The following is a 17376-nucleotide window of genomic DNA, read 5'->3' on the forward strand; positions in this document are numbered from 1 at the left end:
ATATTTATTTGGTCAATTCAGTATTTACTGAGTGCCTGCTGACAAGAACTGCAATCAACAATGGGGACATATACATACCAAGAAAGTACATCCCTGCTCTAGAACACCTTTCATCCTAACCACCAATGACTGAAAAACAAAAACAATGAAAACCCTAAGCAATATAGGTTGAAAGGAGGGAGTGCTGTGGAGATGGGAAAATCAGAGTAAATGAGAAATAGTGGGAGAGCAGAATGGAAGCAGTTCTGCAGTACTAAGTAACATGGCTGCGACAACTCTAATGAGTTAACAGCAGATCAACCAATTCCTGGGTACATTTTATTTATTTGTTTTCCCCTGGGTATATTTTAGAGCATACAGAAAACGTTCCAAGCTCCTGTTGATGGCCTACAAGGCAGACACAAGGGCTCCATTTCTCTGATCCACCTTGTCCCACGTGAACCCCTGCAGGCGCAGCTCTGGCCATGCTACCCTTCGTGCCCTTCTTGAGGCACCCAGTGCTCTAGCACATGGCTCTGGCTGTTTTCTGGGTGAAACACTGTTCCCTTAGATAGCAGCTCAGTGACTCATTATCCGCTTACAGATGTTCAGGAGGGAGAGGATTACCATGAAGGGAGATGTTTATTCCTACAGACCTTTAGGCTCAGCATGCAGGGCACAGGAGGCAGGGCCATGTGAAGACCAGGATGGGTCAGGAGGCAAAAGTGGAGGACAAAAACATGGTCCAGAACTTTTGTATTTAACACAGGAAAGGCGAGGCAGGGCACGGGAGACAGCTTGGGATTGGCTATTTTGAATACTACTGGCAGGCTGTAGGACAGAGGGTGTGTCCCTGTTTGTCTGATACCAGGACCTGGATGATCAGCACAGAATATTGTCTCCTACAATGGAGGAGCCTGGAAGAAGAGGTTGGTTCCCATGAGGGTCTTTGGATTGTCTAATTGAGGTGTGAAAGGCAAGTCCCCATCAGTAGTTGGCTATCTCTGAGAACTGTTCCCAGGAAAAAGCAGCCTCCCTGTGGAGAAGCCCCCAAAACAGAGCACCAAGAATAGATAAGAAAATACAGTGAATACACTGTGACATGGGTAGTAGCTACAGCAAAGTTTTAAGTAAATTGGTGATGTCACTTGATTCAGGTTTCAAAAAGATGACTCTGGGTGCTCGATGGAATTTAGATTATGGAAGGGGCATGAGAGGGGGAAGATCTGTTAGAAAATTCTGACTGCATTCCAGATGGGTGAGGACGCTGAGTAAAAAGAAGGTAGTGACAGGGGAGGTGGGTTATCACAAAGTGCAAACAGCTGACCAGAAGGGACAACTTAACCAAACTAGTGCAGAAGCACGGAGGACACAAATATAATGGTCTCACAGTAGGCATTGTTGTTCTTTAATCTACCCACACCCTGCGCAGCCTCCTTCACATGGTGAGCAGATTTCCAATGATACTACAGTGTGTCCTCATGGAAATGCTTTACTACACAGAGATGCTCAGGCAAATATCACTGTCTGCTGTCCCAGAGCCCAAGCCAAGGGCCAGCCCGGGGGACTGTGCAGGAAAGTATTCCCGAACATCCTCTCCTACTCAAATGCTATGGATCACAAAGGACTGGCCCCCGGCCAGCTCCGAGAAGACAACCTGAGTCCTTGAACATGGCCAGAGGAACTTCAGGCCTGTATCTGCAGGGTCCACGCTTCAGGCTGACCGGGTCACTTAAGCTAACACTGAGGCTCACAGGAAACAGAGGGTTTTGTACACCCGAGCCTCTGAGCCACACTTTATCTTTGCCTCCTGCGGTCCCACCGAGTATCCATGGGCAGTTACCAAGGCACCACGTGCCTCAGGAAGAAACCCTGGGCACTGAAGCATGGTGACTTACCCTCGTTGGCGATACTAGAACATGTCGTCCCACATGTTTGCCGAAAGACTTAAGCAAGGGCCTGTGCGACTGCACTGGGAGGGAATGCCTGGAAGCTCGGGCTTAGTTTCTTTACCCTGTGTGCCTTTTCCGTTTGGGGACCTGGACCTGTGTCCTTGTGTTGTCACAGACAGTAACTGGGAGTACAGCAGCAGTTCTGAGTCGAGGGACGACTCCTGGCGAACCACCAAGCGAAGGTGGTTCAGGAGCAAAGAACCACATGCGCACACGGTCATGACCTAGACGGGTGTGCGGGTAAAGGTTGTCTGAGGAAGTGCCATCTAAGATGAGAGGGGAGGGCTGAGCGCGTGCTAAGCGGGAGCAGCGTGGGGACAGAAGAGGCCATAGCAGGTGAGAAAGTGAGGGAAAGGGAAACGGGAAGTGAAGAGACCAGAGTTGTGCAAGACAGAAGGTAGTAAATTAGGCACATCCCACACCAGGTAGGGCCCCAGGGATGGGCCATGTTATGCATTTGGTTTTTATCCCAAAAGGGGAAGGGGGCGGGGTGGGCGTGAGCCCTCCATGACCAGGTGGGAGCTGCATCTCTGGCTCAGTGTGGAGAATCAACTGGAGGAGAAGAGTGAAAGGTAAACAGAGGTGCGGGATGATGCCTGGCTGGACCCAGGAGGGGGTGGTAGATTGCAAAGCAGAAAGGTCCCACATGGGAAAACTTAACCATGACAATGGCTGCTAGATGCAGAGATTTGAGAGAAGCAGAATGAACAGGGACTTTTATTTTTTTATTTTTAAAAGGATTTTATTTATTTGTTTGACAGACAGAGATCACAAGTAGGCAGAGACAGGCAGAGAGAGAGGGGGTAGCCAACTCCCCACTGAGCAGAGAGCCCGACGCATGCCTCGATCCCAGGACCCTGGGATCATGACCTGAGCCGAAGGCAGAGGCTTTAACCCACTGAGCCACCCAGGTGCCCCGAATGGGGACTTTTAAAAAGCCATCCAGCAGCTAGGAACAAGGCCAGGAAGTAGATCCCAGCAGTCTGACTTGAGGGCCCATGCTCTTGACTCTCCATTGCTCCGAGGAGGGCAAAAACCAGTTGCCCATTTACAACCTAGCTCAGACCATTCACTCGTGAGACGTGTGAGCTCCTGTGAGCAAGCAGCTGACAGGCCGTTAACTCCAGACCTGAGGAAGACATCACTGAGCCTTCCAGAGGCAGCCCCGCATCTAGGACTGCAACAGGAAAGGCCATCTGTGGGCCGGGGGGCGTGGGGTGAGCACGGAGGGAGCTGCACCTACTCCCAGGAGCCAGACTCCCCCAGGCCTCCAGCATGTGGTCTCTGTGGCGGGCCCTCCCAGCTGGAGCCCAACACTCCCACTCCCTCCCAGTCACCCCCTCTGACGGATCCATCAACCTGACCATGCCCAACACATTATTTCATCTCAAGTTATCCACATTTAATGATGCAGAAATTATTATGGCCACATATTTAATTTTCTTCTTTTAGAGCCAAAGGCTACGTGTTTCAACAGCGGGAACAGAGTAAATGAGAAATCACAGACATAAGTGCGATGTAAAAACAGCATTGACCTGGCCATTTTGTCTTTGTGGAAATAAAGGCAAAAGAGGGACTATTTGCAAATCAAATCACCTAAAGCTCCATCTATATCAAGAAAGGCAAGAGCCTGGCTCTGCAGTCTCACACTTCGTCCCCATTAAGTTCAACTCTACGGTGGAAGAGTATCTGTGGCTGCACTGATTTAGTTACCATGGTCATATGTATGTAAGCTGTCGCCTCAAAGCTAGGACTTTGTCACTGCAGCAGGCTGTTGACTCAACCTTTTAGTACCATTCAAGTCACTGTGAAGAAGAGCTCATGTCGCAGGCCTGCGACTGCTACCCCTGGAGCTTCAAAATCTGCCTTTGGCTGGAGTTGGGATCTTATGTTTCAGGAGGTTTCCCATAGTTCCCAGAAATGACAAATGGCTCGGTTTGCCTATTGTTTGTGTCAACCATGTGGCTTATGCTGGTGGCCTGCTATCTTTCTGGAGGTCTAAAGTTTTTATTATATTTTAGAGAAATAGTGCCCAATAAAAACCCTGGGTATGGAGTTTTTCTTTCCTTCCTTCCTTCAAAAGTTTATTTATTTGAGAGCGAGCACAAGCTGGGTAAGGGGCAGAGGAAGAAGCAGACTCAAGCAGGGTGAAGAGCAGAGAGAGGGAGAAGGAGACTCTGCTGAGCAGGCAGGCCAACATGGGGCTTGATCCCAGGACTCAGGGATCATGACCTGAGCCGAAGACAGAGGCTTAGCTGACTGAGCCAGCCTGGTGCCCCATGGCATGGAGTTTCGAATGTGCTTCTCTTATATACATTGCACAGACGCTGTCCTGACTCCTTGATGGAACCTGGGCGCTCAGAACTCCCGAGGAACTCCGCACTTCCGCCTCCTTGCTTGGCTGACTTGGCTCTGACCCCATCCGCTGTAATAACTCAGTCACAGCTACTGCGTACGCAGCGTCCTCGAAGTCTTCCTACTGCATCATTCACCCTGCGGTAGTCTTGAGGACTTGCAACACACGCCACTCATTACTCAGTCAAATGCTCCACCGCCAAGCTATACCCCGTGCCTCCACCACCATTCACCATGGCTTTGCAAGTCTTAGAGATGTGGCCATAAACGCTGCTGTGGTTTCTCTCTGGGGTCAACACATGCCACATGCTGTGCCAACTACAGACAGAGCGTTGCGTGAACACTCTGTGAGGGGCCCGGACATAGTAATAAAAATACACTGCCATGTGTGACCATTTACTAAGACACACATACACCAAGTGTCTACGGAGGAAAATAAAAAGCTAAAGACAACAGAACAAGACACTGGCTGGATGCGGGGAAGACAGAAGAGAAATGGCGGCAAGGTATCCAACTCGGGCAACAGACAGAACACAACGGATTCACTGAGATATTTCTCAGGCACCTCAAACACGACGTGTAAAACCAAATGCCTCCCATAGTCCTCTTCAACCTCATACCATGTGAAACCCAGAGATTCTCTATAAATTTCTACAACATTATAATAGACTATGCAGCCATTGAAAAGTTAAGTTTGGTTTATCTCACTCAACCTAAAGAAACGGCCAAGGTGTACAGTCAAAGACAAAAGGGGATTATAGCTCAATGACCATAATTTGATCCACTTTAATAAAAATGATGGTGACCAGGAAAACAAAGACCTATCACATGAGAAGGAACATAGGAAAGGACACGGACATGAATCCTGTAGCTGCCCTAACTGGCCTCAAACCCCTAGTCTCATACTTGGTTAAATGTACAACTCTGGGTAAATCCCTTAGCCTTTCTGTTCCTCTGAACAGATAAGTTTGCTGATCTGTAAAACAGGGATAACATGACCTACCACATAGAGTTTATCGCAAAGAGGAAGAGCTGATGTGTGGAAAACATTCAAAACAATAACGGAAACATAGTAACGTACCATGTCTGCCTGCTCTTGTGCTGGCCCACCGCCTGCTGGCCCACTGCCTCGAGGGATGCCCGTGACTACATGGCACATGCAGACAGGCTCCATGTGTATGATTACTGCCCAGGTGTGCAAGGATGACCAGACAAACATTCAACCTGGAGACAAGGACTTGGGGAATTCTGCAGATCACTGAGCGTCAAATACCTTGAGGGGGGGATTCACTCACTCATGGAACCCCTCCCAAGTCAGAAAGGGCAACAGACGGACTGAGAAGTACCACTGTTTAATGGATGGAAAAAGACATAGTTTCTCTGAAGGAGCAGGGCAGGAGCTCACAGAAACCAGGAAAGTGCTTTCAAGTCAAAGAGGTAGGCAGCAGGAAAAAGGTCCCATCACAGCCTGTGTGTGGGGGGAGGGTGCGGTGGAGAAGGGTGGGAGGACAAGAGGGAACTCTGGGAGACTTGCTTAAGTCAGGTGACGGTGCTGGAGACCACTGTTTAGTTGTCGGCAGGGTGAAGGGACATGAGGGGGTGGCGACAGACAGGGGATGGAACAGTGACACAGGGTGTGTGTCCACGCGGTGTTGGCAGTGAGGCAGAAAGTGCCTGGGGGTGAGACTAGAGACCTAAACACAGGTACGGATGAGGCAGCTAGAAGGGGATTAAGAGAAGTTACAGACCAAGCAGTGGGGGGTATAACAGACATCTTAGATAAGTCAGGGATTGGAGATACATGTCCAACCACAAAGAGGAAGAGTGAGCCTTGAAGAGGAAGAGCCTCTTTCTCCTTTGAGGCTACACAACTGAAAAATTCAAAAACCAAAATGAAAACTCGCTGGGTGAGCTCAATAGATTAGCTACAAGAGAGAAAAGACTCAGCTCAGAGAGAGATCAATGGAACTAAATCCTTCTGAGCAACAAAGAGAAAACAGACTAGAGAATGGGGGGAGCACAAGTCCACAGACCTTCCGGCACAAGAACAGAAGATCTACCACTCACATTACTGAAAGAGAGGAGAAACTGGGGCTGAAAAAGATAATTGAAGAATATCTAAAAATCTTCCAAAATGGCAACATATTCAAAAAGCTAAGCAAACACCGAACAGGATAAACCCCCCAAATGTCATGCCACGTTATATCATAATCAAACTTCTGAATTCTATACACAATAAAAACCACAGTGAAAACAGCTTGACAGAAAGAGGCATTACAGATAGAAAAACAATGGGTCAAATGGCAGACTTCTCATCTGAAACCAAGGAGAACAGAAGGAAATGACATGCTTCCCAAGTACTAAAAGGAAAGAATTGCTGACCCCACATCCTGTATCCCACAAAAATATCCTACTAGAATGAAGGAGACTTACATCGTTAGATGAAGGAAAACAAAAACATTTGTTACTAGAAGACCTTCCCTATAAGAAAGACTACAGATGATCCCTGACTTAGAACGGTTTTAGGACTTTTTTGGCCTTATGATACTGTGCAAGTCATAGTCAGCAGTAACAGCCACAGCCAGCAGAAACTGTAGTTCCAAATCTGAATTTTGACTTATTTTTCCTCAGACCAGCAGTATGCAGTGCGATACTCCCTTGTGACACTAGGGGAAGCACATCTCCCAGGCAGCCCTGCAATCCCAAGGGTGACCCACCGGTACTCTACAGGGCCCTATGTTGCCAGCATTTAGGATACTATGTCTTGTGTTTCCCATCCCATCATTTCTACAAAACACCCATCTGTGGCTCCACCTTCTGGTGAGAAGAGAAGGACAATTACTCTTGAGAAGAAACTCAAGATAATTACCTGGCATGAAGGTGGCGAACTAGTAATGGCTATCACATGTGACAGTTCGGACTTTCTTAAACAACAATCAACCATATTAATGGTCAGTGTTGATGAAATCCACTGTCACCACAAAGAAAAGAGATGGGCCAGCTGATGAGCAATGGGGAATTTTGCTGCCATGTGGACAGATGACCAAATACAGAAGCTAACCACATGCTGCTTAGCCCACTGACAATCCAGGCTAAGGCAAGAAGTCGAATCCTAAAAGAGCAGCTGATGATCCTACAGATACACAAATGGTTACAGAAAGTCCTAAGGGATTCCGGTGCTTCAAAAGGCATCATAATTTTCATCATGTGAAGGTTGGCAGTGAGGCAGAAAGTGCCAACACCGAAGGTGCCGAAGCTTTTAAGGAAGACCTGCACGGGATAATTGTGAATGAGAAATATGTGCCAGAGCGAGTATTTAGCGATAATGAAACAAGCTCGTTCTCGGAGTGTGTGCTGGGTCATTCATACACTTGTCAGCAGTCCAAGTCAGCCAAGATTCAAGGCGCTGAGACAAATAATGCTGCTTTTGCGTGGAAATGTTGCAGAGTTCAGATGAAAGCCTTTTCTACTCTACCACTCAGAGAGCCCTAGAGTATTCAAGAACGTGTGCAGGTATATGCTTCCCATATGTTATCACTACAAAAAGAGAACCTGGATGACATTAGCACCGTTAAAGGCTGGTTTTCAAACTGTTTTATTCCACAGGCAAGAGACTATTTGAGGCAGGCATCGTCCCATTCAGGAGTCTTCTTATCTGAGAGGGTGCGTCAGGGCACCCACAGCAATTCAGGCACAAGCATCCTGCTGTAAATGTTGTACCTTTGCCAACAAACAGAGCTACACTCGTTCAATCCATGCACCAACGTGCCACAGCTATGTTCAAAGCACACTATTTATGCCATTTGTGTAGGGTGTTGAAGTGACTAAATCTGGCCAAATTCTCCCGTTTTAGAAAAATCTTCACATTCTAAATGCTCTCCAGAATATCACTACAGAGCGAGGGGTCACGCAGCAATACCTCACAGAAGCTATGCCCGAACACATTCAGAGGTTGTAACAAAGATTCTGCTGTTGAGGAATGTTAAGTAACAAGATGTTAGTGCCTGGCAAACAGCCACATCAATGAAGATATTCCTGAGCTTGCTGGCGTGGAGCGGAAGAGCTTTCTCCTGGGGACTCTGCTAATCAAACTGGAAGGACAAAGAAAAAAGCAGCTGATGCAGAAGTCACATTGAAGCACCAAGAAAAGTCACAGCAAACACTGACAGAGGACTCCACTGCTATCAGCAGTGCCATCGGGATGTTGGAACAGATGGATGTCAGTCGCAAGACATTCACTAAGCTGATGGGCAGACACAGGATGCTCCTGCTTGCTACACAAAAACTTGTAATGAGGGGCGCCTGGGTGGCTCAGTGGGTGAAGCCTCTGCCTTCGGCTTGGGTCATGATCTCAGGGTCCTGGGATCGAGCCCCACATCGGGCTCTCTGCTCAGCAGGGAGCCTGCTTCCCCACCCACTGCCTCTGCCTGCCTCTCTGCCTACTTGTGATCTCTGTCTGTCAAATAAATAAATAAAATCTTTAAAAAACCCATACAATGAAAAGAAGAAACAAACCGCACAGTCAAAACTTGGTATCCCCCTAAAGAACTCTGCTGGCTTAAACCTTCAATGAGTCTTGATGCCTTGGTGCCCTCTACCCGCTATTCTTCAGCCTCATCACGAGAAAGAGAAATGGATGATCCTGTCTCTGTAGCAACCCCATTGTCCACAAATTAACTGTAGCTCACCAACTCAAATGTTCCTTAGGTCCAGCTGTGTATGTTAATGATAAGTACCCACACAATCATGGTTTTTCACTTTCAGTATAGTATTCAGTACACTACCTGAAATATTCAACACTTCGTTATAAAACAGGTTTTGTATCAGATGACTCTGCCCACCTGTAAACGAATGTAAGCGTTCTGAGGACAGGTAACCCAGGCGAGTTTATGCTACGATGGTCAGGAGGGCTGGTGTACTAAATGCATTTCTGACCACAGTGTTTTCAACTTGCAGTAGGTTTACAGACATGTAACCCCACAAGTGAGGGAAGATCTGTGTAGGAATTTGCAAAAGAGAAAGGAAATGTTAAAAAAAAATCTTCAAGACAAAAGGACAATGGAAAGGATACAAGTAGAGGTAAGCAGACTATACTTCTCATGGGTTTTGTAAAAATTCCTTGTTGAAGCAAAAAACATCATCCAATATGCTCACTGCACAAAGAGGAAATACATAACACAATTATAGTGGAGAATGGGGAATGTGAAGGGGCGGATAAAAGCCAGGTTTCTACATATCAAAGCACTAGGGCATTGATGCCACAGGCTGTGATAAATTATATGTGTATAAAACAATACCTAAAATGACTACTAAAATACAAAGAGATATTCTCAGAAACACATTTATAGCAAATGAAATTCTAAAAATTAAAGTTAACCCACAGGAAGGTAAAACAAACAAACAAAAAACCCCTAAAAAACAGAGCAAAAATAAACAGGGAACAAAGAAAGGCCAAACAATAAAATGGCAAACTCAAGCCCTAACATATCAGTAATTATTTAATCTTAAATGGTCTAAATACAGCAATTTAAGAAAGAAATCAGCAGAATGGATAAAGACAAAGCATGACCTGAGTATGTGCTATTCCTGGACACTCACACATGTAAGGTTGAAAATAAAGTTATGGAACCATATAAACCCCAAACTGCAAAATATTACCCCCAAAATGCAATAGTGATTATATTAGTATCGGATAAAATATACTCCAAAGAAAATTTACAGGGGCAAAAAGAGACATTACATAATAATAAAGAAGTCAACACACCAAGATGACAGAGCAATCCTACATGTGTGCGCACTGACAACAGAGCTTTGAAACGCTCAAAGCAAAAACTGGTAGAATTTAAAAGGAGAAACAGACAACTCCCGATCATACTTCAGGACTTCAATATCCCCCTCTCAGCTATTGAGGGCAATACCAAACAAAATCAGCAAGGATACAGAAAATCCGAAAACATCCTCAACCAACAAGATCATGTGGACATTTACATAAATTCCATCCAATGACAGTAGAATACACATTCTTTTCAAGCAACTTTATAAACATTCATCAAGACAGACCATATTTGGGGTCATAAAGCAAACCTCAACAAATTTAAACAACTAGATCAAATATAAAACAAACTAGAAGTCATTAACAAAAAGCGTGAATACCCCAAACACTAGGATATTAAACAATACACTTCTAAATACTTTATGGGTTAGAGAAGAAGTTTTGAATAAAGAAGTTTTTAGAACCAAATAAAATGTAGTTAAAATGTATTACAACTTGTGAGGAAAGTGCTCTAAGGAAAATTTATAGAACGTAATGCTTACATCAGAAAAGCAAAAAATCTCAAATCAGTAATCTAAGCATCCATCCCAAGAAACTACAGAGGAAAATACCGCCAAAGCAGATGGAAGAACGGATATAATAAAGGCCAACACAGATATCAGTGAAATCGGGAACAAAAAGGTAACAGAGAAAAAACAGTGGTATAAAGTGCTGCTTCTTTAAAAAGATCCAAAAAAAATGATAAATACCTAAGAAGATGAACAAAGATAAAAAGAAAGTTGATGCGTTTCCAATATCAGGAATCTAACAGGAGATATGAGTAGAGATTCTTCCATCATAAACAATATAATAAAGGAATACTTGAAACAAATAAGAAAATTTAGATGAAATGGAACAATTCCTAAAAATGGACAACTATGAAAATTCATCCAATACTAAACATTCTGAACAGTTCTATACATATTAAATAAAATAAATATATAACTAAAAGCATCCAAAGAAAAATCTCCAGGCATAAATGTTTCACTGGAGAATGCCACCAAACATTAAAAATAAAACCAATTCTATATACTATCTTCCACATAATAAGACTACTCTCAATATAGTTGGGGAGGTCACTATCACCTACAGACCCAAACCAATGATGGTACGAAACAAAAGACAAAAAAACAAAACAAACAAACATGAGTGCAAGAAAAAAATCTATGTATCATTACCACTAATGAAATTGCAGGAAAAGTTCCTCAACATACTAGTATACTGAATACTGTAATAGAATAACAATTATGTTCTAAACCAAGTAGGGCTTATTTCAAGAAACACAAAGTTGATTTCACATTCAAAACTCAAATTAATGTAATACATCCTATCAACAAGCTACAGAAGAAAAAACCACAAGATTATATCAATTGGTAGAGAAAAAGTGTGTGATAAAATTGAACACCGATTCATAATAAGAACAAAAAAACCCCAGCAAATTAGGAATATAGGAAACTTTCTAAACTTGTTAAGAAATTTCTATAAAGAAAACCTTATACTAACATCATACTTGATGAAAAATTGTATGTTTCCCCCTCATATCAGAAACCAGACAAGAATATCCTTTCTTACTACTACTACTGTTCAACATCATATTGGAAATCCTAGCTAGTACAGCAGATAAGAAAAGAAAATACTAAGTATACATATGGTAGGAAGATAATAAAACTATCTCTATTGTGGATGATATTTCTATGTTTTCTAACCCCAAGCATCCTATCACAACAAATAAATGGCTACTGTTCACCAATGGTGCAGGATACCAAAACAACATCCAGATTTTAATTACATTTCTGCATACTACTAAAACTTGTGTGGAAATGGAAAGTTTAAAAATCAATGCCATTTATAATAAAAGGAATAAAAACACCTTGATATAAACCTTATTAAGTCCATACAGGACCTATCATTGAAATTTATACAACAGTGATGAAGTAAATCAAATGATACTTAAACAGAGTTTGGGTTAAGTATGAACATACTGTGTTCATAATGATGCGAATTCTCAACAAATTGATCTGAAAATTTAACTCAATTTCTATCAAAATTCAACAGATTTTTTTCATAAAAATAGACAAACTTCTCCAAAACTTTATGTGAAAATTCAAAGTAATGAAGAATGCTAAATCAGTTTTAAATAAAAACAATAAAGAGAAAGAAATCATCTTACACAACTCAAAGATTTACCATCTAATTATAGCCATCAAGTAAACTAATAATACAGGACCAAGAAAAAGTCCAAGTATCAGCTCCTCAAAACCACATGAAGTTTGTTTGTTTGTTTGTTTGTTTCTTTCTTTCTTTCTTTTCTTTCCTTTCTTCCTTCCTTTCTTTCTTTTTTTTTTTTTTTAAATCAAAGCCTTAAACAGTTTTAACCAGTGCAACATGTGCCCATTCATATGTGTGTTCTTATCTCCTCAACAGAAAGGTGTTTGATGGTTCCAGCCTTTGTATTTCTCACAAAGATGAAGCTCCTTAAGAACAGAGACAGTGTTTTAGAACAAAGATGTTCCTGAAGTTTCCAAACCTGCCTTCAATTAACTCTCTTGACACTGGATAGCAAGGAATGTATATACAAGACACATAGCAGTCTGAATCCTTTATCCTTAAAACAAAACCCTCCCCCTGCCAAGTAAACTAAGGATGCCATGACAAAGTGCCAAAGGCTTGGGAAGGAAGTCTGAAAGAAAATGTGTGTTTACAGTTCATTTTCTCTTCTATGTCTCTTTCTTAAAAAAAAAAAAAAAAAAAAAGAAAGAAAAAAAATTCCTGAGATATTACTGCGGTGTAAAACAAGGAAAAACATGTAGCTGGAGGTTTTTCTATGTGCACATAATCACTGGGTCTCTCCCTGGATGAACTCTCAGATGTAGGATATGGCTCCAGATGGGGTAAATTTCCCGTCTGACTTCTCAGATGACAAATGATGTCCTACAACAGAAGGTTTCTCATCGGGAAGGAAACTGAGGGGGTTCTCTTTGGTATGAACGATCAGATTCTGAGTAAGAAGTTTCCTCAGTGGTTACATTCAAGAAGTCTTTCCCCAACAGGAGCTCTTGGAGGTTGACTGAGGACTGCCCGCTCGTGAAGGGTCTTCCCACTTCGGTTACACGGACAGGGTTTCTCCCAGTATGAATCCTCTGATGCTGAGTGAGGGACGAGCTGCGACTGAAGGCTTTTCCACACTCACTGCACTCATAGGGCTTCTCTCCGGTGTGGATGATGGAGTGTCGGATGAGGTTGGTACTCCAGCAGAAGGTTTTGCCACACTCGACACATTCATAGGGCTTCTCTCCACTGTGAATCCGCTGGTGCCTTGTGAGCCCTGACCGGCGGTTGAAGGCCTTCCCGCACTCCGTGCACTCATAGGGCTTCTCTCCAGTGTGGATGCTGAAGTGTCGAATGAGGTCTGCACGATTGCTGAAGGCTTTCCCACATTCTTTGCACTCAAAGGGTTTTTCTCCGGTGTGGGCCCTTTTGTGCAAGATGAAAGTAGAGCAGTGGGTGAAGGCCTTTCCACACTCGCCACACACATAGGGCTTCTCCCCAGTGTGGATCCGCTGGTGCCTCTTGAGGTACGACCTGTGGTTGAAGGCCTTCCCGCACTCCAGGCACTCAAAGGGCTTCTCCCCAGTGTGGATGACATAGTGGTGAATGAGGGCCGCACTCTCACAGAAGGCTTTCCCACACTCACTGCACTCATAGGGCTTCTCCCCAGTGTGAGTCTGTTGGTGCCACATGAGGTAGGACCTGTGTTTGAAGACCTTGCCACACTCGAAACATTCGTAGGGATTCTCGCCACTGTGGATGATATAGTGACGGATGAAACCTGGCCTATCACGGAAGGCTTTCCCACATTCTTTGCACACAAAGGGCTTTTCTCCAGTGTGGCTCCTATTATGCAAGACAAAAGTGGAGCGGTGAGTGAAGGCCTTCCCACATTCATTGCACTTGTAAGGCTTCTCTCCACTGTGGATCCGCTGGTGCTGGGTAAGGTGTGACTTACGGTTGAAGGCCTTCCCGCACTCCATGCACTTATAGGGCTTCTCCCCTGTATGGACCATGTGGTGTTGAAGGAGATAAGTGCTTTTACTAAATGTTTTCCCACACTCGGTACATTCGTAGGGCTTCACTCCAGAGTGAATCCTTTCATGTCGAGCAAGGAGGCGTTTCTTGTTAAAAACTTTCCCACATTCATTGCATTTAAAGATATTTTCTTCTTCCTGAATCACAGGATCTTTACCTGACCCATATGAGTCATGGTCATGGACAGCACCTCCCCGAGGGACAGGCTCCTGTACAATCCCTGAATACACATTATTAGCTGTTCCTATGTTGCCATGTTCAGAGCTTGATTTTCCAGGGAGCTTCTCCTTCTGGGGGTCTATCTCTGGTCTCAAGTGTCCTTCTTGCATTTGCAGTGACCCAACCTGATCCTTAGTTCGGCCCACCTGGGAGTTCCCTGGAACTCCTTGTGTTAGTTGTTCCTGGTGGAAGACTCCCTCAGACAGGGCTGGCTCACTAGTGGTTGATTCTGTGGTCTTGGATTTTCCTTTGTCACCTGAAATAAACCCAATACATAAAAAGGTCCGTTGGTAATGCCAACACAGAAAAAAATGAGCATTTCAGTGAAATGAAGAGAAAAAAACAAAGATGAAAATAGTGTCTCTGGGGGCGCCTGGGTGGCTCAGTGGGTTAAAGCCTCTGCCTTCGGCTCAGGTCATGATCCCAGGGTCCTGGGATCGAGCCCCGTATCAGGTTCTCTGCTCAGCAGGGAGCCTGCTTCCTCCTCTCTCTCTGCCTACTTGTGATCTGTCAAATAAATAAATAAAACTTAAAAAAAAAAAAAGAAAATAGTGTTTCTGTCTTGCTACCTCTGAATCCCAGGATAACAATGTCTTTCTTTCTTGATCCTAGGACTGTTGACACCATGAAAGGGAAACCTGGGGGAGTGGCTGGGTTAGAAGACAAAGTGCAAGAGAGGAGACACAGTCGATTCCAGATTGGACATTTATGCAAATAAGTAACTCATTTGGGCCCCTGATAGTTCATGCTTAAGAGATGACTGAGGGTAATGTCTGACCACATGCAATCAGAGGGTTGGTGCTTTGAGCTATAAGATAGCAACTAGGCCTCTGGACAGTCACATAGGAAATAATTCAATCAGCTGTGCTTATGTGAAGACAGTCAATAACTCTGACCCTCAAGTCAGGTGAAATTCCTAGGCTGCCAATACTTTGTGCATGGATTTCTATACATCAATCCCAGAAAGGTAACAAGTCCCTGAGGATACAGTAGGTCATGTATGGAACCCCTCCAAAACCTATTCCTAAAAAACACCTGATACAGACATACTGGACGTGACTTTACAACAACCACATTAAATAAGCTCAAAGAGCTAAAGTAAGATATGGAGATAGTCAAGAAGACTATGTATAAACAAAATGGAAATATCAATAAAGAGCTAGAAACCTAAAAAGAAACCAAAAAGAAAAGTATAATAACTGAAATGAAAAATTCACCGCAAGAATTCAAATGAAGATTTCAGTAGGATGAAGAAAGAATCAGCATACTTAAATAAAGGAAATGAAAATTCTTGGGGCACCTGGGTGGCTCAGTGGGTTAAAGCCTCTGCCTTCAGCTCGGGTCATGATCCCAGAGTCCTGGGATTGAGTCCCACATCGGACTCTGCTTGGCAGGGAGCCTGCTTCTCCCACCCCCTGCCTTTCTGCCTACTTGTGATCTTTGTCTGTCAAATAAATAAAGAAAATCTTAAAAAAAAAAAAAAAAAAAGAGAGAGAAATGAAAATTCTGTCCAAAGAACAGAAGAAAAAAAAATTTAAGAAAAGTGAACATACTCTAATGGACTTTGTGATATACCACTAAATGAACCAATATAGTTATTGTAGGATTAGTCAGAAAGAAAAAGGTAAAAGAAAGTATTTTAATAAGTGGCTGAAAATATCCCAAATTTGATGAAAGAAATCAACAATAAATATCCAAAAAGATCAGTGCACTCTAAGAAAGAAGAACTAAAAGATTCACACCAATAAAACTTACAATCAAACTTTTGAAACCCAAGGATAAACAGAGTATCTTGACAGCAACCTTGATGCTACTTGTCATATATAAGAAATTCTCAATGAGATTACAAGCAGACTTCTCATCAGAAACCTGGGAGGCCAGAAAACAGTGGGTCAATATATTCGAGGGTAAAAGAAAAAAAATGTCAAACAAGAATACTATATATGGCAAAATTGTCCTCTAAGAGGGGGAAATTAAGGGGCATCTGGGTGGCTCAGCTGGTTAAGCATCTGCCTTTGGCTCAGGTCATGATCCCAGGGTCCTGGGATAGAGCCCCGCATCAGGCTCTCTGCTCAGTGGTGAGCCTGCTTCCTACTCTCTCTCTCTCTCTGCCTGCCGCTCTGCCTACTTGTGATCTCTGTCAAATAAATAAATGAATAAAATCTTTAAAAATAAAAAAATAAAAGCTAGTGTTACTGTAACTTCGGGCTATAATTCCACATCTAGTTTCTACATAATTCAAAAGACTAATGAATTTAAAAGAGTTATTAGTCTTAAGTCTGCGGCAACACAATATACAAAAATATACTTTTGTGACATGAACAACCAAAACAGTTGAGAACTGAGCTGTAAAGCAGAATTTTGTTTGTTTGTTTTTTAAAGATTATTTATTTATTTATTTATTTGACAGACAGAGATCACAAGTAGGCAGAGAGGCAGGCAGAGAGAGAGGGGGAAGCAGGTTCCCCGCTGAGCAGACAGCCCTATGTGGGGCTCGATCCCAGGATCCTGAGATCACGACCCTGAAGGGTCTGCTGAAGGCAGAGGCTTAACCCACTGAGCCACCCAGGTACCCCTATATTTTAAGATTTTTATTTTTTATTTACTTGACAGAGAGAGAGAGCAAGCAAGAGCACACAAGTTGGTAGAGTGGCAGACAGTGGGAGAGGAAGAAGCAGGCTCTCCACTGAGTAGGCAGCCTGATGCGGGGCTTGACCCCAAGACCCTGGGATCATGACCTGAGTTGAAGGCAGACACTTAACCAACTGAGCCACCCAGGCGCCCCAGAACATTGTATTTTATTTTATTTTTTTTTTAAGATTTTATTTATTTATTTGAGAGAGAGACAGTGAGAGAGAGCATGAGCGAGGAGGTCAGAGAGCGAAGCAGACTCCCCATGGAGCTGGGAGCCTGATGCGGGACTCGATCCCAGGACTCCGGGATCATGACCTGAGCCGAAGGCAGTCGTCCAAC

The 17376-nt window shown here is 43.6% G+C and overlaps 1 protein-coding gene, 1 long non-coding RNA gene and 1 pseudogene across 5 annotated transcripts in view; 2 read left to right on the plus strand and 1 right to left on the minus strand.

Annotated features, from left to right (window-relative positions):
* LOC309852652 overlaps positions 1-17376 on the plus strand; it is a 46900-nt gene that overhangs the window by 3311 nt on the left and 26213 nt on the right. The window contains exon 3 of one of the 3 annotated variants that reach the window (XR_014305302.1): positions 1-3025. This is a non-coding gene — a long non-coding RNA (uncharacterized lncRNA). Of the gene's footprint in view, positions 11235-15015; positions 15122-17376 lie in introns of those variants that run through there. The other 2 variants (XR_014305304.1, XR_014305305.1) reach the window with 2 other exon arrangements.
* Positions 9767-17376, minus strand: part of ZNF805 (zinc finger protein 805) — an 18466-nt gene continuing 10856 nt past the window's right edge. Inside the window, exon 4 of the mRNA XM_082709547.1 lies at positions 9767-14659. Within this exon, the coding sequence (XP_082565673.1) occupies positions 13047-14659 (1613 nt within the window). The 3' untranslated portion in view covers positions 9767-13046. The remainder of the gene's footprint in view (positions 14660-17376) is intronic.
* Positions 15342-17376, plus strand: part of LOC309853923 (Y-box-binding protein 1 pseudogene) — a 4920-nt pseudogene continuing 2885 nt past the window's right edge. Inside the window, exon 1 of the transcript in view lies at positions 15342-15370. The product of the transcript in view is annotated as a Y-box-binding protein 1 pseudogene (transcript). The remainder of the gene's footprint in view (positions 15371-17376) is intronic.

The sequence above is a fragment of the Mustela nivalis genome (genome assembly GCF_964662115.1).
Source record: "Mustela nivalis genome assembly, chromosome: 18".
NCBI classification, from domain to species: Eukaryota; Metazoa; Chordata; class Mammalia; order Carnivora; family Mustelidae; genus Mustela; species Mustela nivalis.